This window comes from Hermetia illucens, chromosome 4 (genome assembly GCF_905115235.1).
Source record: "Hermetia illucens chromosome 4, iHerIll2.2.curated.20191125, whole genome shotgun sequence".
Taxonomy (NCBI): domain Eukaryota; kingdom Metazoa; phylum Arthropoda; class Insecta; order Diptera; family Stratiomyidae; genus Hermetia; species Hermetia illucens.
In genome coordinates, this window is record NC_051852.1 from 90,773,224 (window position 1) to 90,800,468 (window position 27,245).

At 37.6% G+C, this 27,245-nt stretch overlaps 1 protein-coding gene across 13 annotated transcripts in view; it reads right to left on the reverse strand.

Annotated features, from left to right (window-relative positions):
- The window catches only part of LOC119655946 (heterogeneous nuclear ribonucleoprotein L), a 440,324-nt gene that overhangs the window by 118,163 nt on the left and 294,916 nt on the right, over positions 1-27,245 (reverse strand). For 9 of the 13 annotated variants that reach the window (XM_038062140.1, XM_038062139.1, XM_038062138.1 and 6 more), the window contains one exon: positions 24,636-24,668. The exons of the other annotated variants lie outside the window; for them this stretch is intronic. In XM_038062140.1, coding sequence (XP_037918068.1) covers positions 24,636-24,668 — 33 coding nt within the window. The remainder of the gene's footprint in view (positions 1-24,635; positions 24,669-27,245) is intronic. 13 annotated transcript variants of the gene reach the window in all.

Consider the following 27,245-nt stretch of genomic DNA (forward strand, 5'->3'; position numbering starts at 1 on the left):
TTCAAGATGATAAACAAATCATTCGAGACCATGCTTTGTCGCAAATGAATGTTTACAAGTTCAAAAAAGGTAGTGAAAGTGTAGAAGGCGAAGATCGTTCCAGACGACCTTCAACCTCTATCATTGAACAACACGTCCAGAACATTGAAGAACTTGTACTTATTAATCGTCGTATGACTGCTAGAGATGCTGTTGGTATTTCAAAGAGATTTGTCAATACCATTTTAAAAGATATTTTAGGCCCGAAACGTGCGAAGTCTCGGCTAGTGCCAAAACAACTCAGTTTTTTCGAAAAAGAGTGTCGCATTGAGATCTGCAAAACGATGCTTTCTCACTACCAACCGGTCATGAAAGGGAACTGGAGATGAAACTTGCATTTATACTTACGACCCGAAACCAGCGATTAGTCCAGTGAATATCATACAAAAAATGAAGCCAAACCTAAAAGATCGGTCGAAAATCAAGATAATGTTGACAGTTTTTTTCTTAGATGCCCGTGCAATCATGTAACTTCTGATTATTCCAGACTGACTGCGGGTAAATCATTTTACGACGATAGAAAAGATACAATGTGAATTGCTACGAGCTCTGAAAGCCATCCCGAAATGCGATTTTAATTCTTATTTCGAGAATTGGAAAATAAGTTGACTTATATTGTTTCCGAAGGATTTTACTTTGAAGATAAAGATAAGATAGATAAAAACAGATACTTTTTGAACACTGGCCAAGTAAAAAAGGTTTTGTGTGTTTTCTTATGTAAGAATATTCGGGAGGTCAACGGAACCGTTTGGGCAAAATTAGTAGTTTATATATATTATGTGAACCAGACTACTCACTTCTTGGCAATACTGTCATTCTACATGCATATCATGTCATGGGGGTAGTACTTTTTTCCAAAATTTTTTTTAACTTTGCCAAAACTAGTAGAATTTCTACCGAAATTTCCAATGTAAGATTTTATGTTGCAATCTGTATTAGTGAAGAAGTGTGCACTTCTAGCATCATTAGTACTTTATTTATTATTATTCAGTTTATTTGGTCAGATATCAGCATGGAGGATTTTTTGAGCATAATCGTGAATTTTTCAGATTTTTTAAGTGAGTAGTTTCTGAAAATGGCCCCTCAATGTTAAAACTGAAAACTGCTTCATTTGATAACTCACTTGACCGTATTCGATGGAAAAATATTATACTCACTTTTCATATGTATGCCTCCCTCCCCTCCCTTAAACTCAACTCAGAACGATGCCACTCACTGAATCCGTGTGGGTTCACAGTTTAACCTTCCATTTTCCACGTACTTTCCTGTGAGTAACCATCATCGTTTTTAATAAAAGTGCGTGTGATAATAAACCGGCAGACTGACAATGAATCGACTTTAATAACGATATCTATTAGCTTCTACTTCTTTTATAGTTTATAAGATTTAGCACTTGTAACCTCGGATATCTTAAATGTCGAGACAAAGTGGCTTGTGTCAAAATAATAAAGCTTCTAGGTATCATTATCATCATAGTGAATGCGTCCGCTCAAATAGTTTTTACCATTATACAATGGTTAGCACGGTTGGCACGTACATTTCCTATGAGGCAAGAGCTGAGAACTTGAGTATCATTTCCAGAGTCGCTTTAAAGGCTTGAGTAAAAGCATACCTTCCGAAATTTTGATTAAACTATTAGCCCAGCTTCATACTAACATGAATTATCAGAGCTTAAATGCGGAAGTAGACTGACACCTACAATCTACCTTAGAGGAATATGAAAAATAAAGAATAAAGCAAGACAATATATTGAATGGAAATATTTCTTAGGAAAATGTTTAATCAGCTCTACCTATTACTATAACTTCGGAAAGTGGCATAAAAGCAATTTGTCAAACTTTAGAACAAAAAAAAATCCTATTCTATGCACAAATACTGCTTTTTCTCATGTGTGCAACGTTAACCCTATCCCAACCAAACAACCAATGGGACACTAAAATTACTAATTTAATATTGCTAATTTATCGAGTCCCTTTAGGACTACTACTAACATACAAACCATCCGGGGTCCATACGCAATCTTGACACTTTTTATGAACAAAGCATGCTTTCACTAATTTCTAGAAAGTTATATCCAACAAAAATCAGACTTTAGTTGCCAAAACTTTTATAGAACCTCACAAAGTACCAGAAACATAACTTTAAATTACCACATTTGTTTCTTGCACAAGTCCCATTCACTACATTAAAACTTTACAGCATTTTCACCGGAAAAACAAATTCTTTATCCTTTCATTTTACCCTTTTCCTAAAAGCTTCCCTTTCCAAATCGTGTGAAAGGCACAGACTGGAGGGGCTTTTTGAAAGACACACAGGAAAATGGCAACAAGCAACTTTATTGGCCTTTCAAAGGATAAAGAAAGGAAAGATACTGACATTTTTATTACATGAATGGCCAGAAAGCTTGCAATGTTTATGGGAAGTAATTATAGAATAAAACTAAGTGGGGATCAGTGTGAAATAAGCTCACGTGAAATTGATGTTTTAAGACGTAAAGAGGCTATTTTCTTTTGGCTGCTCCAATTTCGATTCCGTGTATTTGACCAATTCATTATTGTATAAATCTTCCACAACAATGCCTCTCAAATCCGTTTTTCAACTGAACAAAGACGATGAAATGATTCGCGAGTAATTTAGGGTAGAAACGAAAAGGGTTAACAAAAGGATAAATCCCGGTCTGTAGTGAGTGGAGAAAGATAGAATCAAGGAATATTTATAAATGATTAATGAGAAAAACTCTACAGAAAACTCTGAAATTCGTCGACAATGCAATATAATGTTTAAGGGAAGTTTACTGTGAAATTTGGGATTATAATTCAACCTATTTATTTGACAGGGTGTCGTGACTGAACAAATAACTAGATTAAAATGCTCGAAGGCATTATAATTTTCAGAACAATCCATCATATCTTCAGTTTTTTTGAAGCGAAGGGGCCTATTTAGAAAAACAAGATACCTTGTCAGATTTTCTTACCTTGTGAAGTTAAACTGTCATGCATTTTTCATTCGATATCAGGAAAATTTCATTTGCATCTTTCTTCGGAGGCTCGTGTCAAATCATAGAGTAGCTCTTGAATGGAAAAAAACACCAACACATCCATTATCCTCATTATTTATGCTCTTAGTAGTATCTGCACCTCCCTGGCAGGCGCTCTATCAAACGCTCCTTTGATATTCCGCGAAAATGGGGCAAAGTTGAACAAATATCTCCGCACTATTCCCTCAACTTGCCCCTTGTGTGCAATAACCTCTACTGTCATAAATATTTCACATATCAAATATCATAAAAGTCATCTTACAAAAGGATTGTGTAGACCGATAGCCACTTTTTTATTGCACACTTTTCGCTATACTTCGTTCTAAGTTGGTGTTTGGCTTTTCCTTGTTGATGTTGTTAAGGCGAGAAGGGAATGGTAGAAAACAGAAGGGAACGGGGAAAAGGAGAGGACAATACGGAGCTTACGAACAGATTATTAAGGGAACTCAGCATGGACATCATCTATAATATTCAAGCACGCCTTCTGGTTTTTCTTTCCAATGCGGACACTATCTTATCGTTAAAAAACACGCTTCCGTCATGTGAACGAACAAACAGCTTTTTTCTCCCTTGAAAGATAACATGGTAACATTTTGGTTTTTAGTAGTTGTCATGTCTCCCATTTCAGTTTCGGATAGAAAATGTATCTTGGCTAGTTAATATATTAGAGAAAAAGGATATCAACGATATGCAGGTTATTCCTTGTATTTTGTCCGGAGCGTCAGGGTTAAATTGCAAATCTCGTTGTCAATTTATCTTCCATCAGAGAATCTAGAGTGAGACTATTAATCATAGAGAGACCAAATATTGTACAAGAGAAAGGTTATATACCCTTCTAGACTGTTGAGAAAATTATTTTTCAATAGATTGTAATGGAATGTAAGGATAAGAATAAACTTGGGAAATTAGTTAAACCTTCATAATGGTGGCATAAGAGATTGCAAAGCTAGTAGCTATGATTATGATCGACGTCCGAATAACCAGTGTCCGGTCCGGTCCCTTTTATAAAATACAAATATCCACCCGCCCTCTTCGGTTTTGCATCGAGGTCGACCAATTCGATGTCCCTAGCAGCTATCTAGCAATTTGGTCAACCTCACCGCTTCATCTGAGGGAGGATCTGCCACCTCTTCTTTTTCTATCATAAACATTGCCTCTACAGACTTTACACCTGAATCATCGGATTGGGCGTCCCGCCCACCACAGTTATTCAGCCGGATTTTATCTATAACTAAACGCTCGTTTTATCGTGATCCACCCTCTTGTAGGAGGCCAGAAATTCTACGAAAATTTTCCAAAGCGGTTGACTGTCAATTTCATCCAGCGCAGAGGCAACTCATCAGACGCTGCCTCACCTCTACCGTGGGAACGGCGTGACCGAAACTAGCGACAAGTGTTAATCGCTCCATTTATATATAATCGCAAATACGGCATGGGTGCGAATTATATTGAAGTGAAAGCCATCATAAGTTCAAACCTAAACCGTCAGTCAAATTTTTTCTACGAAAAATTTTCGTTTCGAACGTCATTAAGAGTTCGTGATTTTTCTTGCTAAAAACCTCCAAGGAATATACGAAGGCTGGAAGCACATTGTTTTGTATAGTAGGTCATATGGTGAGAGAGAACTAACGGTTTCATTCAGGGCAGAGGCAACTCATCGGACGCTGCCGTACCTCTGCCCTGGAAGCAACGCGACCGAAAGTGCCAACAGATGGCAAATCACCTTTTTATACAATGGCAAACACGACATAGGTGTAAATTATATTCAACTTAAAACCTCTAGTACTTTGATCCGAACCAGGCCAAATTTTAACATTTTAAGGTTTTATGGAAAATTAGAAGTAGTAGTAAAATCGATTGACCATGTATTTGTCTATCTATCTGTCACAAACGTTTTTCTCAGAAACCGTTATATCTATGGAGGCGAAATTTAATGGAAAGGTTGGAACTGTGAACTCACATCACACCATTCTATGTTGATTTTAAAGGGACCCATATGCAAAAGACGCTAAAGTGTTTAGTGAGTTTGTGCAGTCAATTAGGTTAACATATTCACAGGAGGTTTGACTAAACATATAGATACTAATTAATATAGAAAACTGTAAGAAATAAGAAGCAGTTAGAGGACTTTTTCATCCCATTAGTATCTCCGGACCAAATGAGATCTAACCTTGCCTCCACTTAGGTAATGGCTGACAAAAAAAATGAGATACATCTTCTAAGTAACTAGCGAATGTCTAAAACGCAAATAGTCAAGCCGGTTTTTTTGGGAAGTAGCAGATTTATGTTTCATGTCGATCATAGAAACTCACGTTGATAGCAAAAAAAGGGAATAAAAAGGGAAATGCAAATCTGCGCTAAGCAATTATATATCTAACAAGCCTGATTCACGCCTAGTTACAAACAAGTTAAAACTGATCCTCGTTAAAAAGATCTAAGAGACAATATCAGTCTTTTTAGAGAAAGGTTAGACGTGAGAAAAACTCAAGGAATCTCTAATCCAATTAATTCCCTTCACCAAAATGGCGAGATGGATGCATGATATGTTCACTAACTGAAATGACTACAAAAAGCGTTTCTTGCGGGTTTGAGGATCACACGTGATACAACTACGTATACAACACCCAAGCTGTTGGTCGATAGAAACATCCATAACGTAACGATAACCTGCCATCTGCAAGAATACGGTATGTCCTTGCAGAGGAAGAAATGAAGAAATACTTCAAATATCATATCATATGTGTAGGAATGGATAAGGTGTAAGGACAAAGCACATGTTGTCAAGAAATGCGACTAGGGTTCCAAATGCGCGATGTAGAAAGGAAAGTAAGCAAATTGCCAGAAGTAGCAATTATCGAAAACGGGAAGTCGTTAACTGGACGAGTGAAACAGAATTAATTTCAATCAATATCATCCATCGCGTTGTATGTCGTCGTTCAGGATTTCCTACTGCAGATTATTTACAAATAGGAGAATGAAATCTTTATTATAGTCAAACCTTACAGAAACCTGGGCAATAACCATGGGCTATAACCTCTACTGGCGTAGTAATCTTATGAGCGTGCGACAGCCAAGTCATAAATAACTGTAGAAGCTAGTCGCTTATTTGTGGTACTTTCGTAGCTCGTCCAAATCTTAGTGTAAGTAAAATAATTGCAACTTCAATACATGGGCTCTCGAGAAGGGAAAAACCAGAATAAACGGAACAAGAAGCTTTTGAGCTATTAGATATGTTACCGACCATCAGAGTGGATATCAATAGTTAAGTGTGGCGTTGCTAATTACTTTCAAATACTTGCCTACGATTAGAACTTCTTTAATTTCCTTTCTTTTCTATCGAAGTGATCGCCAAAACATAGTTCATTGCTAAAGTGTTAAGTAGAGCAATCACCCGGTAGAAGCAGATCCAATGCAGATGCTTTCAAATAAACACATTTAAAAACAAGTCAGGAGACCGGAAGCTGGACGGAGCAAGGTTTTGTTATTTCTTTTATAAAAACAATTGACATTTTTCCCATTAGAACCTAGCACGTAATGTATGCATATATTATGTGAGAGTATCCCCTCCCTTTCACGTTTAAAGTCTTGAATTTGTACAGAAACGACAATTTTGGCCTATTATAAGCTCTTCAATAATAGTGCGATTTCCACCAAACTTGACAGGATCGTGCTCTATGTCTACGTTGCTGCAAAATGTGTGGTTTTAAGATAAATGTATTCAATTACTAAAATTACTATTTGAACAGATATCGGTATGGAGGGTATTTCGTAGCTTAGACACCATATAGTGGTAGCCTCTTGATTTTTGAGGATCTCGGTTGGGTAGTTTCTGAAAATGGGTCCGTGGAATGGCCAAAGCAAGTGTTGATGTCTAAAGTTGCTAAACCTCTACAAGAGCTGTCTTTTTGTAGATTCAGGTCTTTCAGACACTATCAACAAAATAGTCAAAAACTGTTCTATGTCATTGTGAGTTTCTGCGATCAATTATATCAGTATCATGGTAGACATAAAACCAGATAAACCATTGACACCATGAAAGTAGGTACTAGTTCAGCCGAAAAGACAAATGAGAAAAGGATTGGCACGGAAGTAATGTAATTCAGTCAAATCATGAGGTGCTTATTGGGGACCTATCTGGAAGCAAATCCTGGATCCTCTATTTTGGTAATGGTAGTAGATTACGGCGACGGTATACAAAGCATCCACCGACGATAGAATACGAATTGAGCCGAATAGGGAATAGGCCCTAATCCAACATGGATTGTTGTTCCAACGATTATTATTATGTATATCAAAGGAGGAAAACGATACAGAAACTGTAAGTTCAATCGCTAACTGAAATGGAAGCATTATTCCTGAGATCATTGAGACAGGCACCAGATAAAGTGGCGATTATGAACTCCATGATTTTCCAGATTTCGCACAAAAAGACTGAGGAAAGATAAGCCTTCCTGATACGTTATTAGGTCTAGGCGGAGTTTCTAAAGACTTAAAGACTACCCTTAGGACTGATTAATCGGTAAGTAAGCAACTCGTAAACAACAAATCACCATCACGCGATAAATGAAAACTAAAACGGAAATCAATAGTTAATTAAACCATGCAAATTGCAAGACCTGCAAATAAGGTACAAAACAAAAGAATCAAACGAAAGGCAGAAACGCTAAAAAATAATAATTACTACCAACGGAATATCGTATAAAATCCTGCTTCATTCGTCAGAGAGTAAGTTGAATTATTAAACAATTTCACATACTGTGCGAATAAAATTTTTAATGCGAGCAGCCCTTAATGGACTGGCAGCATTGATTTTTCGAAAGTTAATGAATGCGAAATTAAAAGGGAAATTGCAGAACAATAATAATAATACGAGTGTGGTTTATGGGATATATATAGTTTTCATTTATTATAGTAACATTGATCTAATCAAGACTTTTTAATATCAACTAACATGCAAAAGTTAGAGACGACTCGAAATCTAAGGAGAGGATATTGAAATGAACTCTGTCAGCTCGACCACCTTTTGGCTGAGTCCTTACTAGTAGGAAGTGTTACATCGTCTTATAACAGCTAGAAGGTCTGAATTTAGCTCTTGGTTGATATTTGCGTTAATGTGACAACAGGTTCTAGATGGATTCAGTTTTGCGGGCTAGAACAGGTGTGGTTTAAATCCTATGGCTGATGGTACATGGCATTTAACAAATAGTGACTGCTTGATATTAAACGCAACACTCTAAGCCTGTCCACAAAGAAAATTGGGTTCAGAAAAAGATAAATTCAAGTAATGGATGAGGAGCATCTCTGCAACATTGAATAGCTGTATTCAAATTACTAATCTGCGTGTATGTAATGTAAGCCAAGGGAAGGTAAGATAAGAACTAAAAACCAGATTGAATAATGACTCTGCTGGTTGGAGATGGCCTAAAAGTACGACTGTTTTCAACCACGAGACCAAACCTAAAAAAATGGCGGAATTTGACCATGTAGGTCCTTAAAACCTTGAGCGCGCTCAACCGAAGGGGAAAGTTGACACGTAAAATACTTCCTTATCTTTTCTAAAAATGAAAAAAAAGTAAACAGAAACGGCGCCACCAAATAACTTAATAATAATAATAATCGTTGGCGCAACAATCCATGTTGGATCAGGGCCTTGAAGTGTGTTAGAGCACTTCATTTAAGACCGTAACGGTACACTAGGAGGCAATGTGGTCAGCATTGCGCTCGCCCGAGATTATTACCCTGATTTGATGCAGGTACTCATTCACAGCTGAGTCGACTGGTGTCCGACGTCAAATCACGATACAAATTCCACTGCCACCAGCGAGATTTGAACCGCGACCTTCCGTACGACAGCCTTGCGCTCTAACCACTCAGCTATCCGGACACACCAAATAACTTCCAAAGACAAAAGCTACGATAAAGATTTGGAACAGTCAGGACACATTGAATCTTAATCTGATATTTCGATCTGGATCAAATAATGAAAAGTTAAGTCCTGTGCGGTCGTTCCACTTCTTCGACCATCTCAGGCCCACAATCCATAGAAATATTCCTAGATTTCATTCGGGAAGCGTGTAAGGTGAAATATGTCAAGGTTTCTACTCTACTGTACATAGGAGCAGTCAATCATCTGCTCCGCTAAACTTCAGTGTACAGAATTATTTAGTCCACGGTTATATCATCAGAAGATTAAAGTGAAATTACTGCCACTGACATAGACCGACAATGGGGCTCCTGGAAGGCAAAAAATTCTTGTCCACCATGTAGGATTTTTCTCATGGGCAGCCCAGCTTCGATATTATTATTTTCAGCTCAAAAAGATTACGTCCTTTCCTTCGCCCCCTCCCCCTTCCGAATGTCAAAGCAACTGTTCTGGGCTTAATTAAAAAGGAGTTAGTTTTGTCAACGAAGCTTTACCGATATACCACCCAATATTGAAGGAAAGAGAGTATACATACATATATATATCATTGGAGGATTTTTCCTGCATATATATTAATTTCTTGAAAAGAGATAATGCCCTCTAGTGATGGTGCTGGTTGATGACTTTCACCTCCGTTTCGTTCGAATGTCATAGCAAGCCTCTAGAAGTTCGTGACTCACTCTCTATCTACTATCTCTTCCCAGTAAGCGAAAAACCAAATTTAGCATCGAGATAGGCGACTTACCGGATTTTACTTGTTTTAAACTACATGAGTATAGGGCCTCTCGTTGGTTACGATTAATTTGTGGTTAAATATGTTACCTATCAGGTAAGGCCATGGCGTAGACAGTGGATCTTCTGTAAGGTACATCAGTGCTTTTGGCTATAGCGTTCATGGCTAGTAATGGGAAGAAATCAGAACAATGTTAGCACTCATCCTGGCAACATCGAAGAGGGACCTCTATTGAATGGTGTAAATTGTATAATTTTTTCCATAATATATAAGCATTTAGAAAATAAACTTCGGAAGGAACAAGCTGCCTTCAGATGAAGAAAATGATGTATAGATCTATCAAACATTCAGGAGTTAATAATAGCACGATCAGTAAATTGCCTGTTTATCAAATTTCAACTGAAGGGAATCAAGTGAACTTTATTCAGTTGGCTGGAAGACATTGGTAGCATGGATGATATAGTCTTAAAACCAAGCTTGAAGACGTAGAACGCAAGCTAAGCCTGCAGATGCTGGAATCATAATCAAAATTATGAGGTGAGGCTTCGAACCCTTTAAACCTCGATGAGGTGTATCAGAAAATGATTTAAGTGCGTATTTTGAAATCGACGCCTCTCCCTTGCGTTACAAGTAATATCAAAGGTTATATCTTCCTCATCAACTGCCAATCAAAGAAATCCATTTGATAATCCATATGGCGGGAAAAACAAGTTACACCTTTTTTCTCCGTCTTTAATGAATTCTTTTACAACTCAACGTTGCACTGCATGTGCACAATTCAAATGTCCATAGCGAATTCCCCCTCAATAGGTGGATCGGAATCCATCCATCAAATGCGGGTCACAGATGGAAAGTTCAACGAACAGATGGATAAACTCTTAGTGACTCGGTTTTGTTTTTTGTAGGATTCTAAAAAGAAGAATTTTATAGGGCCGTAGATTTGCCAAATATATGAAAGAGAAAGCTGAAAATAACTGGCTCCAGTTGCATTGTCCTATATGTCCTATATCCATAACCATAACCGAACGCTTCCCACTGAATACTTTTCCTTTCCGTCGTTTTTCGTCTTTTTTCGGTTCTTGACCGATTGTTTTTCTGGTTAGTAGCCATGCAAAAACAGTGACCTTTGAACTAATTTTATTTCAATGTCTCTACATCGAGACCGTCCCGTATTTCAATGCCACTGGGTTACCAGATAAGAATGTTAGATTCCTCAAAAAAAAAAGTCGGGAGACCGGAAGCTGGACGCTTCAGGTACGAAAGGTTTTGTGTATTTCTTAGCGCGTAGCGCATAATATATACATACATTATGTGAGAGTATCCACTTTCGGATGATATAGACATTCATAGCGTTGAATGTTCAAACAACCTAGAACATTGACGTATTATAACTTTGTTAGTCATAGTGCAATTTCTACCAAAGTGGTAAGATCATGCTCTAAATTTTAGCCTACATCACTGCAAAGTTTCGTGGTGCTAGAATGAATTTAGTATAATATTATTATTAACTTTATTTGAACAGTTATCGGAATGGAAGGTATTTCGAAGCCTAGGCACGATATTGTGCCTCATGTTTTTTTTTCAGATTTTTCGGTTGGGTAGTTTTTGAGAATGGCCCCCTTAAAGAAATGATCACTTTAAACCCCCGGCACTCCCCACCTTTCCAATGAAAGTAAAAATTACGAAAAGTGCTAACCGAGACCTTTAATTTGATATTCCACATGACTATATTTGATGAAAAAAAAATTTACACCCCGCTTTTACATGTATGGGGACCGCCCCCCCTCTTAAATTCGATAAATCGCTATAACCGTCTCCGGGAAAAATGCGTGTGACGGACAGACAGACAGACAGACAGTAAACCGATTTTAATAAGGTTTTTGTGTAAACAGAAAACCTTAATAATCGAGAGTTATTTAGTCACATGATCAGGTGGGCCCAAAGATGACGCCAACTTGGAGAGCTGCGTCGCTTGTGTGGAATGTAGCCTCATGTCATAAAACGCATCCAATTTTGGATGAATTGACACGTGGTTGAATACTTGTGCCCACATAGCTGCTGAGCCAAAAATGTCCATCTTCCGAGAAGATGATGTTCGACTAAAATCCGAACTTCCAACGTTTTTAGGAACTATTAGCGAACTGGCGGCATTGTTTATGGTCGTTTGTCCTCAATTCTTATGTCATCATACTTGTAGAAAGAAATTGACCTAAATCTAACCGATAATAAACTAGACTGAATCAGGGCATGCCCAATTCAACTGGTTGGGGCCGAGTCGATATTTTTTGGCCTGTCTGGATGCTGATCGGTACGGTGGCTGTGTCTACTTCACGCCGGTCGCTACTTGAATCGTGGCGAAAGGTCAAGGAAGTGTTCAAAATTATTCACAGTCTGACAAATTTACTTTTAAAAATTTTAAATATTTGCTATACGGTTTCGATCGCAGGGCAGAGGCGATCTCATCAGACGCTGCCTCAGCGCCTCTACCCTGCGGAGCAGCGTGACCGAAAGCGGCAACAGGTGGCAATTGGCTCGTTTATATGCAATTCAAAACCCGCCATGGGTATGAATTACAACGATCGAAATCGCATTTGTTTGAACCTACAACTGGTTAGAGCTAATAAAAATAAATTTAAATTTTCAGAAAATAAATTTTGTTTTGGGATGAGCTTGTCCTTAGCCCACCATCTACTTGATGGCGGGCTGCACATATGAGATGGTAGGCTAAGGACAAGCTCATCCCAAAACAAAATTTAAATTTACTTATCTTACTTATCTGCGGTATCCATATAAATTAGAAAACTATAAAAGTGTCAAAAAGAGCCTGTTACTACTTCAAATGAAGAATGAATGAAAAGAGCCTGTTACTACCTCAAATGAAGAATGAAAATCTAAATTCCTCACAAATTCCAATAGAGACTGATCTTGTTCTAACATCAACTCAAATGAAATACAAGAGAAGCATTCCTGCCGAATACAACTTACCGGAAGTTCTGTGCATACCTATGAATGTAGGCTAGCAGGTGGCGTTTAGACTTCAGTTCATCAAACTGAGACATTTACTCACCCCTTATTTGCTCATATTAGGGAAACATGCTATGATGAGTACAAAAAACTAAACAAGGTACCGATGTTTTGTGCAGCGTTAGTGGTGAGTGCTTGTAAATTTCAACAAAATTGTTTAAGCCAAAATGGCGGCTTTCCAGCGTTTTCGCAAAGATACCTTTCAAATTTCAAAGATAGGATTTTTCTTTTAACTTAATTTTTGCGAAAAATAAAAATTTTATGAAAAAATTGAGAAAAATGCTAAAAAGTTGTTCGAAAACAATAAAAAATTGCTCCTAATATACAAAATTTCAAGTCAATCAAACAAACCTTGTCCGAGATGTCGGACCGGCTAACTTGAAATCTCCGTCCATCATCAAGTGAATGCGGACTCAGGACTCCCAGCATCCTCAACAATTAAAATTTGTTGTTTTCAGTAAAACATGTCAAAGGTTTTAACCGCCTAAATTGCATTTAAATGAAAAAATGAAAGAGACCGCATAATTCGAGCTCTGCAGATTTCTTTCGTCTGTGAAACTGTGCTACGTGGTTCTTAAGATATTCAAAAATCGATTTCCCAGAAGTTCCATAGTGATGTTCCCTTTTAATGACGCGAACAAGATGGGTTTTTACATATTGGTGAATGCATGAAGCTGCAGGTTCCACACTTCATCAGGGTACAAAAACGGGAACAACAATTATTTCTGGGCAACAACTAAAAAAGACCGCCAGTCGTAGCTAACCAACAAAATACTATAAGACCATATATAGTGCCCAATATCTCCTGAATGAAGCATCCTCGTCCACGATGCCTACGGGCCATGCCCTTGGTTCGACAAAATGAACCCTACGCTCCCCTCTCTACTATTCCGCGCATTGACACTCTAGGACGACATACTCACGACTACTCTGGGAAAGTGGTTTCCATTGCATGGCATAGCCAGCAGGACATTCTCGTATGACCTATCCACTGCCCCCTTTAATAAACACATCCAGCGGTAATAAGTCCGTACGTTGACTGAGGTCTTTTTTCAGCCGAGATTACGCCGATGACATGGCGGGGACAGGTGGTAACGAAGGTTTGGAGACTTTGAAATCATGTTATGACTAAGTGAAAATCTTTAGCATCCAAGTGCGGAACATATGTGTTGATGATTGCATAAACAGTACAGACGTTAGCTTTACGACGATACCAGCCAGATGAGGCTATTCGAAGCTAGGTTGCATAATATGAGCCACGCTGGCACTACATAAAGGACATCAGTAATGGGGAAATTCCCAAGGGCGATTCAGCAACGATAGCGCACAAGTGACTTTCATCAACCATATAAATACACTAGTTTAGACTCTGATAACAAAAGAGAAAATATCTGGAAATGCTATTTAGCCAACAAATAATACTTATTATAATTACGTTTCACGAACAAGCCACACTTTTACATCTAATTCATGTTCCTTTTTCAATACCGATAAATTTTGCCTGAACGTCAGAATTTCAATAAAAAAAAACCTCACAATTTCAATATTGGGCTGTCGTCACGTCACTCACATCAAAGTACATAACATTCCGCATTTGATGGTAAAAGAAAAGTTTATTACTAGCGAATTGCAAGTTCTATCAATAATTATATTGTGTATTCAAAGCAAATGACATCTACAACAGTAAAGGCCCCAGCTAGCAATCGAAAATAAATTACATCTAGATTGAATCGATTTTCTTTACGTGCACGTGGCATGGTCTTGTTATTTTTCTCTCCATTCTGATTTGGTCAGCGATTGCTTCTTACGTGGAATACTAGTCGTACTTGCTACTTTGACCTATTGAAAAAGGGCATGCTTTGTATGAGGAAAAACGCGTTTAGAAATTTATAGATAGGATTAAGTGTACAATTAGATTCTAGGATGGATAAATATAGCTTGTGTCGATTGAATTATCGCTTGAAGGCTTTTATACTTGATTATTTTATTATTTATTGGCGATTCATTATTTACGTTAGTTCATATCATATATGCCGAATATAACTTATTGCTTACTCATGTTGCACTTAGTCTCCATTTCTTTAATCGAGAAAAATGTAGACTTTTCCAGATATGAGAAGTGTGCGCAAATTTAAATAGATGAGAGTTTGTCACTAATTTAAGCTTCATTAAACTTCAACAATTAATCTTGAATGAGACTGTGCTGACAGTTTCTTTATCATTTCATTTAATAACATGGTAGGTTTATAGCAACGGGACAAGCACAAAGACGAACTCAAAGTTTCTATCAAAAGCCGTGATTCAAACCGGCGGAATTGCTTATCGCCCTTGGATTGCTCTCGTTGGGTAGAACTTACTAAGTCATATTACAATTTCCCATAATGCGACTAATGCGCTCTCCATTTCTCAAGGGATAAAATAAGCAAAAGGATTACACCCCCTAGAATAAATTACCGTGTAATTCAACTTCAGCCTTCATATCAAAGTATAATCTTATTTATCAACCCTACGAAAAGAATTAAATTCTCCCAAACGGGATTAACATTATTACGCAGCCCCGGCTCCCCGTAGAGTATACACATTACTGACACATATGAAATCCCTCCCTCATTTTTCAGTGGAAATACATAACACATAAATCAGTGACTCTATTGAAGAACACATCTCAGGTACAGGTAGACAGCACTATTTCAGCTTGACGTTATTGCGTACATTATGAAAATTGGAGAGCCAAGGACACGTAAGTATACGCAGGATACCAGGACTCAACTAAAACCTGAGTAATTAATAACATACACCAACTTGAAGTGACTGTTCATATTTAATGGTACTTGAACGTTAACAAGATTTGGGAAGGTGGGAGCAATGATGTGAAGCGGGCTTAGGAAGAAATATACTTGATCCCAGCGGGAAATGCGTATCACAAAATTGTCGTGTCGTTTTTCACTTGAAGACAGATGAAAGAACGTGCAACGAGCATTAAGACTATGCTACATGGCCTCTTATCCTGCCTGAAGTGACACAAACGACGACATATTTTAATATCCCGAAAACAAGCAGCAAACATAGACAAATGATGGGCGCAGAGCTTAATAAATGATTAATCGCTCCGTTTGGAGCGAAAATCACTTTCAGCTGTCGTTACTAACATTGGCATTCATCTTTCACTGTACGACGCAATTTGTATGCTGTAAGAAAAGATACTTCCCAACAGGACCGAAGCAATAAAAAATAGCAGTCTTCAGCTGCATTTTTTGTTAGTACCTTGGCATATCCGGAAGCATTACAGCAGTCGGATCTTTGCCTCAATTCTTCACAGTTTTTTCCCTTATCTTTGAAACGGCTTATCCTACACCCATTTCATAAATTATTACGAAATATGACAGAGCACATTTATGACAGAGAAATGAAGGGTTGCGCATAGTTCAGTAACAGGAGTACTTTCGCAAGTATAGCTATAAATTGTTAACAAAAAGGATTAACCATATTAAATTTTTCAAGAATGATAGGGCCGCCCAAAATAAAACTCTCAAATTTTAAATTTAGATTCCCAGCAAACGACCGAGACCACAATTAGTTTCCAATAGAATACTCATCATTGGAATTCTGTCAACGAATTGAGCTTAAATTGAGAGAGAATAAAAATAATTCTGTACCCTAAAAAAGTGCTCTTGAATTTCAATCTACTCTATTGATTGCATACATATAGAATTTACGTATGCATATTATGCTCTCAAAAATAGATGGATATTGTCCTGTCACGAAACTTCTTTTATTAAAATTTGAATATCGAATGGAAAATGTTCGTGACATGTGAAAATTGTATTCAATAAGGTGTGCACGTATCAGAGAATTATATTATGTAGGTAGGTAGGTAGGTAGGGCGATGGTTTTTAGATACCAATTGATGGAATAAATTATCGTATATCATTAGTGCAAAATTATTTTAGTTGTCCTTGCACGAATAGTTTATGATATCATTCACAATCTAAATATGTGACTAGCTAGGATGTGAAGTCTTCTAGCTTATGAATATCTAACTCATAAAAGTTTTTATGCGTACTTTTAAACCATCTCTAAATTGGCGTCAGAATACAAAAGAAAGACGACTAACGGTTTCGTCCACGACAGAGGCAACTCATCAGACGCAGTCCCACCTCTGCCCTGGACGCAGCGGAACCGAAAGTTAGAACATATGGCAACCGCACCTTTGTATATACGCGCAAATACGACATAGGTGCGAATTATATCCAAGTTAAAATCGCCGATAGATTGCCGAAACTAGTCCAAAGCAAAATTTTTGTTTAGGATATTGCTCTCCATTTGGTGCGGTTCAAAATCAAGTAGATGTGGACTTAGGATCCTTCATGTCAAAAGTCAAAACACTTTCTCGAAATCATGCTACCTGTCATTCGTGGAAGATTTTTCAAGAAATAAAAAGAACGAGCGACTTGTACATGTGATACCGTTTTCAATTCTGGTGAAGTTTCACAATGTGCATTCAAGAAAATTAATGAGAATAAAACTAATCAGTTGCTACCACTCGGTCGTATTGCGAATGTCAAGGCGATAGCGAATGTTATACATAAAGCTCAAAATTGCGTCTAGACTGCGAGAATTACCCCTTCATTTAAAAAATCAATCAATCCCACTTGTTGATTTCTAAATTCACTGGCAATGGGATCGAAATTCCGGCCTGACAATAAAAGTAAAAGTTTTTATGGAGAAGAATAAACAAAAATTCTTGAACAGTTTGTTACTCTCAGCTCTGAATTATTTAATTGTCTCCCATTGACTAACGAAATCACCCAAACATATTACATCAACGAACGGCCAAGACTGGGGAAAAATTCCATTCTTCAATAATTTTCTGGGAAAATAATTAGCACAAATAATTCTATTCTTCCCAGATAGAATGGACCCTCAAATTCAAGGCTCACGAAAATGTAACTTTTATGTTTTAATTAGCGACGGGTGTGACAAGTTAAATTTAAATCCCATCAAAGTAATGGACATGGTAAACAGCGGCGGAAAAGAGGGTTAAAACATGCTCTTATTCATCCAAATAGTTTAATGCAAATGAAAGCCTGACACTTCTAATTCATTTGTAGATTCACACATTACAATACAATACATTTACAACAAACGGGGAAATTTGATTTTCCTATGTTAGCAATTTATTATCTGGGCACTGCTTAAAATAAAATAATTCAGGAAAGCAGAACCGGAATACTTCGGGGATGCAAGCTTTCATATTTTACGTAATGTCACCAAATTTTGATGCACGTTTCGAAAAGAACCTTCCCCCCAAACTTAACACAAAATCATGCCACCGACCACAAATTTATACCCGATTTCGTAACAGAGGTGCAGCCGTTTACAATTAAATTGAGTATGACAGGAAACAATTTGATCGATTTTAAAAGGTCTGGCTTAATAAAAAGCCAAAGGATAGGTGAAATTGAAGGTGGCTCCTAAATATAGAAATTGCAACGTCTCAGGAGGGCTAAAAATGAAAAAAAGGCACTTTTTCTCAGTAGTGAATCGATCGGTCGATTATCGGACTCAAAAGCGGGGTATATACCTTAAACCCCCGATTTGTTGAATTAAATTGTGCAGGAACGTCTTGAAAGTACCTTTTGACAAAAGAGAGAGAGTTTTTGTCGGAATGAGAGGTTAAGAAAAAAAAAATACAGTGGCTCCAAGAAACTTCCTAACTTAGGCTATTGCTTTTGGAATTTTCACCCTTTGGTCTGGCAAGTCTGAATACTCCTCTCCTTCCCCCTAATGACTCGTATTATTTATTTTACGGGTTTCCAGGGCAACCGTTTTATCACAAATCTATGATTGTTTGAGATACTTCTATGCCTAGCTCAATATTGGTGTGATTTGCTTGGAAAACCAAAATTTAGCAATGGTTGCGCCATGACATATGCAGCTTATTAATCAACGTAGTAATTGACCGGACTATCGGAGATGATCCTTCTTTGCTCTATATAGATATGTTATGTACGGGCAGTAAACATAACACTGATGCAACACAGCTTGTCTATGTAAACTTCGACGAGGACAAAGTCATTGTTCACAAACCACAACTTTTCAGTTTTACATTGACTGGCTGCATCAGGTGATTTGAGTTATATTGAAAATATTTTGGGCTAATTGAATTGTAATATTCGACTGTTCATCGCGATATCAAAAGAATCCACGCCCATAACTCATCCTCCTCTGGAGCCAGTATAATTTCCTTCATCCTATTATCCATTTAATTTTGTCATGAAAGCAAAAATACCCCCTACAGTGTAACAACTTGATATTCATTCCCTCACTTCTAATATCCTTTTTTCCTTATTCCCGCAAATTGATTCGAATCCAAATTAAATTTCTCCATACAATTTTTTGAACACGCTCTGGCAATCACTACAATTTTCATTTAAATAGTCTTTTTGTTCATTGTTATTGAGACACGTGTTTGCACTCACTGGAAAACCATCTTCTCAAGTGAGTTTTCACCCTCAGCGAGGATAATGAGCAGGATCCTTTTCGTAATGACTGACTGCAACACGAAATTCATCCCCCATGCCAGGAATGACATGCTCGCTCAATTAAATCTTGCCAATTCGAATTGCGTTTGGCAAGTGTAAATATGACGTGAAATCCGCGTAAATCAATAACGGAATGTCGATAAAGATACTGTAGCAATTACCGCACCGTGGGAATCATGATTCGTTGTGCAGTGTGCATAAAGGCCGATAACCTATGATACTTTTGCTAATTTTGTTGATTCACTTAGGATTTCCACCAAACTTTTCAGGACCGCGTTATATGGATAATGGTCTAAATTGCTGGAAAATTGTATGAACTCAATGTTGTTGTCGAAGAATTAAAATAAGTAACCCCTCTCACTCGACTGTGTTTGGGCTGCTATCAAAATTAAGGCCTAACTACACAGGAATTAATTCAAAATTTTTGTTTGATATCCCCCGCTTGCATGCATAGGGACCCCCTCTCCTCCTTCAATTCAAGGTAGAACTCAATGCGTGGGGGGATGATCAATTGGAAGTAGATCAAATCACGAAACTGAATTTTATCAAATAAAAATTTTGCGTTAAAAAATTTGCATTGCTGAACCCGGCCCAACATTCATCAAACGTGCCGTTGCTAGAGACGAGACGTGCGTTTATGAACACACGGCAAGCAACCTAAACATGAGGCGATCCAAGCGCCCGTTAAGTCACCGGATTCAGAAGGTCAGTCTGACTGGCGTCATACTTTCGAGAACTCTATTGTTGATTATATTTTGTTCACATTTCCCAAAATAATCAACGACAGAGTCCCAACTTCTCGGAAAATCGTCAAAGTGAGCGGAGGCACTGACATAGATGGCACGTTAGTGTGGTTGCCGTGCTATGCCACACAAAGGCAACGGCAACCATGTAATTGAAAATTAACTCCCCCTACACGAAACCTTAGAAGCGAGTAACACAATGGGTGGACCGGGAATAGGTAGTGGCGGACAAAATTCAAAATACGATAAGAAGGTACATGATACAGAAAAGCTGGAAAATAATATCGGGCCGAATTTTGTTGTAATAATTAAAAAAATAGTCAACAATAGTTAATAATACAATATAGGGGATATTTTTCTAGAGATAGGCCATAAATAAAATCGAATTTTCATTTGCAAAAATTGCAAAGCTATCAAGAAAGAAAATTACTGAATTAAAATTATTTGCAAAAGCGTGATGCGGAAACGAATTTTGAAAATGGGTTTAACTGATTAAATAATGTTAACGTAGTTTGCTGTCACGGATCAACCCGAATCAGTAACCAGTCTGGTTATTGTCGAACTGAAATTTTCGATAAGGCGACTGTTCGCGGAAATAAAGAAAAACTACCAAATGTGCGAGTGCTCTGAAAAAGGGAAATAAAGGAAGGAAAGAAAAAAGGAAAGCGAAGGATAAAGAGAGGAAAGGAGTTCAAAGTGCTGTTGTTTTTTATCTATTTAAAAAATATTTTAGTATTGCGTAGATTCCAAACAAACATTTAGGTGACTTTAGGTAGCTCAAATGTTATAAATGTTGTAACTATTTTTATAATATTTTCTTTTTCAAAATGTTACCTCAAAAAATCGAGACTTCCGTTTACAACAAAGTCGCTTCGTGGGCGATCTTAAGCGAAATCAACAAGTTTGAATGTTGGCTGTTTGGGATGAAAATAATGTCACAAGGAGGAATTCGTAATTAACTCGAAAATTATGCCCGCTAACCTATTAATGACTTAACCTCAAAAAGATAAAATCCCGATTTAAGTCGAATTTGGTCAATTACAAAAGTAATCCTATGCCCAAAAACCTAATCACCATATCGACCCATGCAACGCAGGATCAGTAGTCCAAACTTTTTCTAGTTCCCATCAATGTTAACAAATGATAATTGGAAGTGGTCAAGTCTGATGATTAAGCCACAAGAAGAGAACTTCTCAGTTGAGTCTTCTCCACGTTGCGCTACCAGGTATTCCACATACATATGATAAAGCATTGTCCTAAAGGAAAACGGGTTTATATGGCCTCCTTTGTTATTCTGGACGCTTTTAAAGCGAATAGTTTAAATCAAATAATTGTTGTAGATTGCAGTTAGTGTTAACCATTTCACCTTTGTAATCCCACCAACCACTGCAAGAACAACTTTCTTTCGTATAGTGCGAGCAAAATTTCAGAGATATCTTTGTCTCCTTCAGCTCATGTAGTACCCATGTGAGGATCTACTGAATCATCCTCAACTTTCACAGAGGCTTGAACACCGTTTCTTGGCAAACGCTCGATTGCTCGAAGAGTAATTTTTGTGTTTACGATTTACCTTTGGAATTTTTTATGGATTTTCCACGTTTCTTGTCTGCAACCAGTTTTTCAGATTTTCAAGCACATGTGTTTGGCACTTGCTGGTGGTGAAACAAAGTGACATAAATATCTAATCTTTATACTACTTTACTTGCCTTGGTGCACCATGAGTTTACTCAACTCCGCATTTTATGGTTAGGCAGCTGGTATTAACCAAAGATGATATTTGAACGGTCATGTGTTTTAATTAAGCGACGAGTGGGCTTATCAAATCAAAAAATCAATGAAGATTCTGTAATTTGTAGATACTGCCCTTTAAAATAAAAATAAAATTCCAATTATCATTGATTGTAAGTCATGCAAAACCAGTAATGTGGTGTTTTACCGACCACAGTTTCAACGAATGGCTGCAGTCACTTATGTATCTATACTGGACAAAGATGTTTCAACCTTTGAAATCTATATGTATCTATAGTGCGATTTCCTTTAGTGGCACTATTTTCTTCGGCTCCTTGGAAACCACACATCGAAATCACGTGAACGAAACAACTGCAGAGGGCTGACTTTACACCTCAGAGGTTCGAGCCAAACTTGCTTGGACACTTATATAAATTATCTTAAGAACAAAGGCCAAGTTTGTGTTATCCCCTTCCTTTCCGATTCATATTTCATGCCACCTTCGTTCATAATCACTCCAAAGATTCACAGAAAACCAAAGGAAAGCTCCGCCTCCCCCCCCTCATTCAGCACCAAGAAACGGTGATACTTTCCGCAAACAGGCGTCGAAATCACCCTGACCCCGCGACCTCCACACATCATGCAATCTAAGTAACTGATTCAACTGAAGCAATCATGATATATGTAAATTTTCGCAATTGCCCGAAGCGCAAGTACAGAAACTCATTTATTATTACACAACATGGGCATGTACATTGCTGAGCCATTCAAATGAGGATAATGATGATTTTTGGTATTTTGGAATTTATAGTTGCATAATGGGGTCTTAAATTACGGAAAATTTTAAGGTGAGAAGGTTTTTGTGTTAAAATTTCAAAAGAGAAATAATATTATTAATATATTTCCACAAAATTATTATTAAGATTATGTTTTCGCGATGGAGATAAAAAATTTGAAAGGAGGATAATGGAGATGGAAAAGGATCCTATATAGGAAAGAATGGAAAAGGGTTACATACAAGCTAATTCATCTTCAGCGCTAAATTACGGGACAAAGGCGAAACGAGATAATCTGCATGTTGTCAAACCACGAATTCTACAACTTTTTGTCGACATTCTAGTAAAGAAGCAAACTGGAAAGCTTAGCAATTTCATCGAAAGCTACCCCATATTTCCAATTCGGGGTGTACCTGGTAGGAAAATAATGAAAAGAATATGTATGTATTAGTGAGCACTACTCTCCACGACACTTCTATAGGCCTAAGGTAACAAAAATTGGGATTGACGCGTGGATGAACATTGGTACTCAAGGAGCAAATCATTCTACAGAGCGATTAGGCCACCAAAACAAAAAACAAAATTTGCTTAAAACCACTTACAATGGAGTTCGCAATTAAACATGTCAGATGAAACAGATGAATATCAACTTAACTACTAAACCCTATTTCTTTTACATATTCCTGCCCATTTTTGTACCTATTAAAAAAAGCATAAAATACATAGGAAATTGTTGGGTCAGCTGAACTCACAGGACAGATAATTGTCTATTTTGCAAGGACAGAGACAAGGTTAAAGCGGCTATGTAAGAAATTAGTCACCATTCCTTTTACAGTAGATAATCTTTCTTATCTACATATTTCAGTATATTAGTATCTCTCACGCAAGAAACAATTGCCAATAGTCTAGTCTCGAGGAGTAAATTATATTCTTGCATGGTACACCTTTGGAATATTAATGTATTGTTATAATAAATAACAAGATCAACGGACGTGTTTATAGCCTTGAAAACGTGGCTATATGTAGTAATCATTAAAGAAGATACTAATTTTTTGATGTCATTGAGGACTTGCGCTTTGTGCTAGAATGTTCCGTGATAATTTTGGGTAGATATCTGGTGAGGGATACTGCTGTTTTACTCATTTCACCGTAGGTCAGCCAAATTCATTTGCTAAAATATCCTGCAAAATGCTATGGACGTTATTCATAAAGAAATTTTTAAAATTTTCGGCATTGCGTTAAAGTCGGAGGCTCTGAACTAAGTTAAGAATATGAATTGGATCAGAAAAGCAGGGAGAAAAATAGTTTAATAAATATAGGAAGGCCAAGGGAGATCTTAACGAAGAAATTAACATGAATAAAAACAGCTACCTAAAAATGAAACCATTGTCAGACCTAACAGGGTCCTTACTCGGCTTTAAGCTGCACTTGCGGGATTCAATTTAGCAACAGCATTCACGAATCAATGATAACGGAATTTAAGAATTAAACATAAACGTAATAGAGGGAAATAAAAAGCTTATTCGAATCAAAGAGATTAGGGCAATCCTAATGAAGGATTAAGACAGGGGAAACATTTCAAAGCAGTAACAATATAATATTCACTGCGAAATGGACGTTTCCCGTTCATGTCGCATGGCCCTATATTATGAGGGCAAATTATTGGAATTTATCCTTACAAAATTTTGGATTTCCCCCGTCTATAATTGACTTGCGAAATTTCTGTTCATATTTTTTCAACGTACCACACTAATTAGGAGCCTCTTACAAAAAACAAAATTTGTTCTTTACAAACAGGCTCGTTGTGGAAGTTTGCGAAAATATGGATACTATTTACTTTGGTAAATTATTTTGAATACAGACAAACGGACATTGAGGCGCGTTTTAATATGAAACACACGTGGATAAAAACATCTCATTCAGATTTGTATGAAACTATTCACCAGCTGTCTTTTATGATATAGTTTGACAACAGCGGAACCAATCAAAAAAGATTACCCTCACTGTTTACATATATAAACAAAGAATTCGAACCTAAATCAAGACAAACCATTGAACCCTTAAGGTAAAATGAATCCTATAAATACCTAGTTTTCCATCAAACGAAGCACCAGCAACATCTGAAAATAAAACAACAAATAATCAAAGATTTCAAGAAGCGATAAGTTTTAATAGATAGAGAAAGCTCGTTGGATTTATTAAAATCAAGACAATTAATGCACGTATCCACGCAATCTTTTGTATAACATATTTTCACAAAATCATCTAATGACCCAAAGCAACCAAACCACCAAACCATAACCATAATTTTGTCAATAAGCAGTCTAAGATATCTGATAAAAGCGATTAATCTTATCAAGAGAAGGAAAATAGGTAACAATGAGGGAGATGAGCAAAAGTGAACGTCAGCCTTTATCAAGTCATTATACAATGTAAGATTATATGTTAAAATTTGAATTTTCGTAACACCACCATCATTTTCATAGCATAATCGCTACGCAAAAGGATGTAGAATAATGATAATAGCAGTGGTAGGATAATATAGGTAAAAGTTATTTCCAGCGTAGTGTAATAAGCGCTCATCTGGGGACAGGCAGTCCTTAAGGGTTTTACGTGTCTGGACGACTTAATCCCACGGTCTTTTTAAGACACGGATTGATTTTGTGACCACAATCAGAGCCCCGCTATGACAAGCAACAACGGTACCAGTCTGTACCAAGTGCATGGGTTAGCATTCATACTGGTGGATACAATACATACCTAAATTTCTATCAAACTAAGGAGTACGGTACCCGTGCTGAAACGCAACACCATGCCGAGGCCCGAAGATCTCTTTCCGCTTGAGCATAACCAACAACCCCCATGAAACTTCCACTAGGGGGCCAACCGCAAATAACCGAGCTTTACTCACATACAACCGAAGTATGAGAGTCCAGGGGCTATCTCGGTTCCCATGGTACCAGTATAACCCTGGTGAAGTTTCGTGACTAATTTGCCACTTCAGATGAGTCCCCGGGCAGACTCGGGTCTGATGGCCCTGATTAGGCCTTTGGAGCACTCGCCTACTACATCACGGCCGGCAAGGCAAAGTGAGTACAGCGTCTCCCGGGGCCACCACTGAAGGTTCTCTTCGGCCACTTGGTTTTGGTTTGGCCAACAGGGTTGCCGCCCCGTCCTCCTCACCGCCACCACTGAGCACCTCATCTGGGGACAATCAAAAACTCATCTCGAGTTTAATTTTTTCAGTAAAACAGCTGGGTTTTACAAGTACCTGAGACAGGAAATTGGAGAGTAGTGGCCATTTATGTACACATGTTTACATTCACCCCCAATTGAAGCGTAGCACTTCAACCGCGCATACACGCCATCGCTGCCGGTTGGAGTATCTGTCAGCACGCTCTCATATGTCCCCTCTGGTTGGACGCCATTTCATTACGGCTCGCAAGCCCCATCTCAATAAGTGACGGATTTTCTACCGACCAGAAGCATCAACCACTACACTAATTTTTTAACTAGATGGCAAAGCGATATAAACGGGGTGACAATTTTGCACAGATCTAGCTCTATGCTCGTGATTGAAATAAGTCAACCCAGGCTACTCTTGTGATCCTAATACAATCACTTTCATCACAGTAGTCCTCAATAATCACAAAAGTGTCTTTCTGCTGAAGGTAACTGTTAAGGTAAACTGTAACCAACACATTTCGAATATCAACCTCTCTGAATTTTGAATCAATTCGACATCTAGCTAATTTCCAAAAGTGAGGTTCACGAAAGCCTAGAAGTTTTTATAGTAAAGTTAAGTGATTTCCCCTGCAATGATTTTCAAACGAAGGAAAAGTGGCTTTCACGAAGAATAGCAAATATCTACAAAAATTGATTCATACCACGATTTCAGTTAGTAGAAATGACAACTCATCTACTATATATTTGGCAGAATCCTGCAGATGTACTGAGTAAATAATTACAATACCTGGAATGAAGAGAAGTTTTGGGTCTCCTGCCTAAATTAGATCAGATTAGAGTTTTTGAGCTCTTTATTAAATTGAACTCACTAAATTTGGTCTACTAGCTGTATTCCTACCGTTCTGTCATGGGTACCAACGGCTACGCCTGGTCACAACTGATTTGATTAGCATATGCAAAACTGTGTGTGCGTACAATGATGTTATAAAACCCTTGAGTTGGTCGGGTCCGAGAAAAATGTTCGGGCAGAGTGATTTTTCGATATTACGAGTCATCTCGAAACTGATAAAGTGTTATATGCCAAATTAATGTCGATCGCCGTAATTAAGTGCGTACTTACCATTCCAAATGGCGCGCGAACCCACGACTTCGCTAGAAGAGCGAGAATTGAAGCCAAGGCTTTACATGTATTTTTTGAACAAATAAGAGAGTATCTGGGCCAGGTGTAGCAGATTAATGGTCAGTTAACTTTTTTTTGTTGGTAATCACATTTTGCTTTTTAATCGCGTTTTTCTCGAAACTGCATCTTGAAGATCGAAGGTGCCACTAAAACTCAAAATCTCATTCAATGATGATTCACGTCTTATACAGAACATATTTCTATGTTTCGAAAATCGAGATAGACTCTCCACGTTAAAATGCCGTTTATTTTTCTTCTAAGATGAGCAGGGCGTCCTTTAGTATGGTACCCGAAAACATTTTTTTTGAAGATAGATGAATAAGGTGCCGCG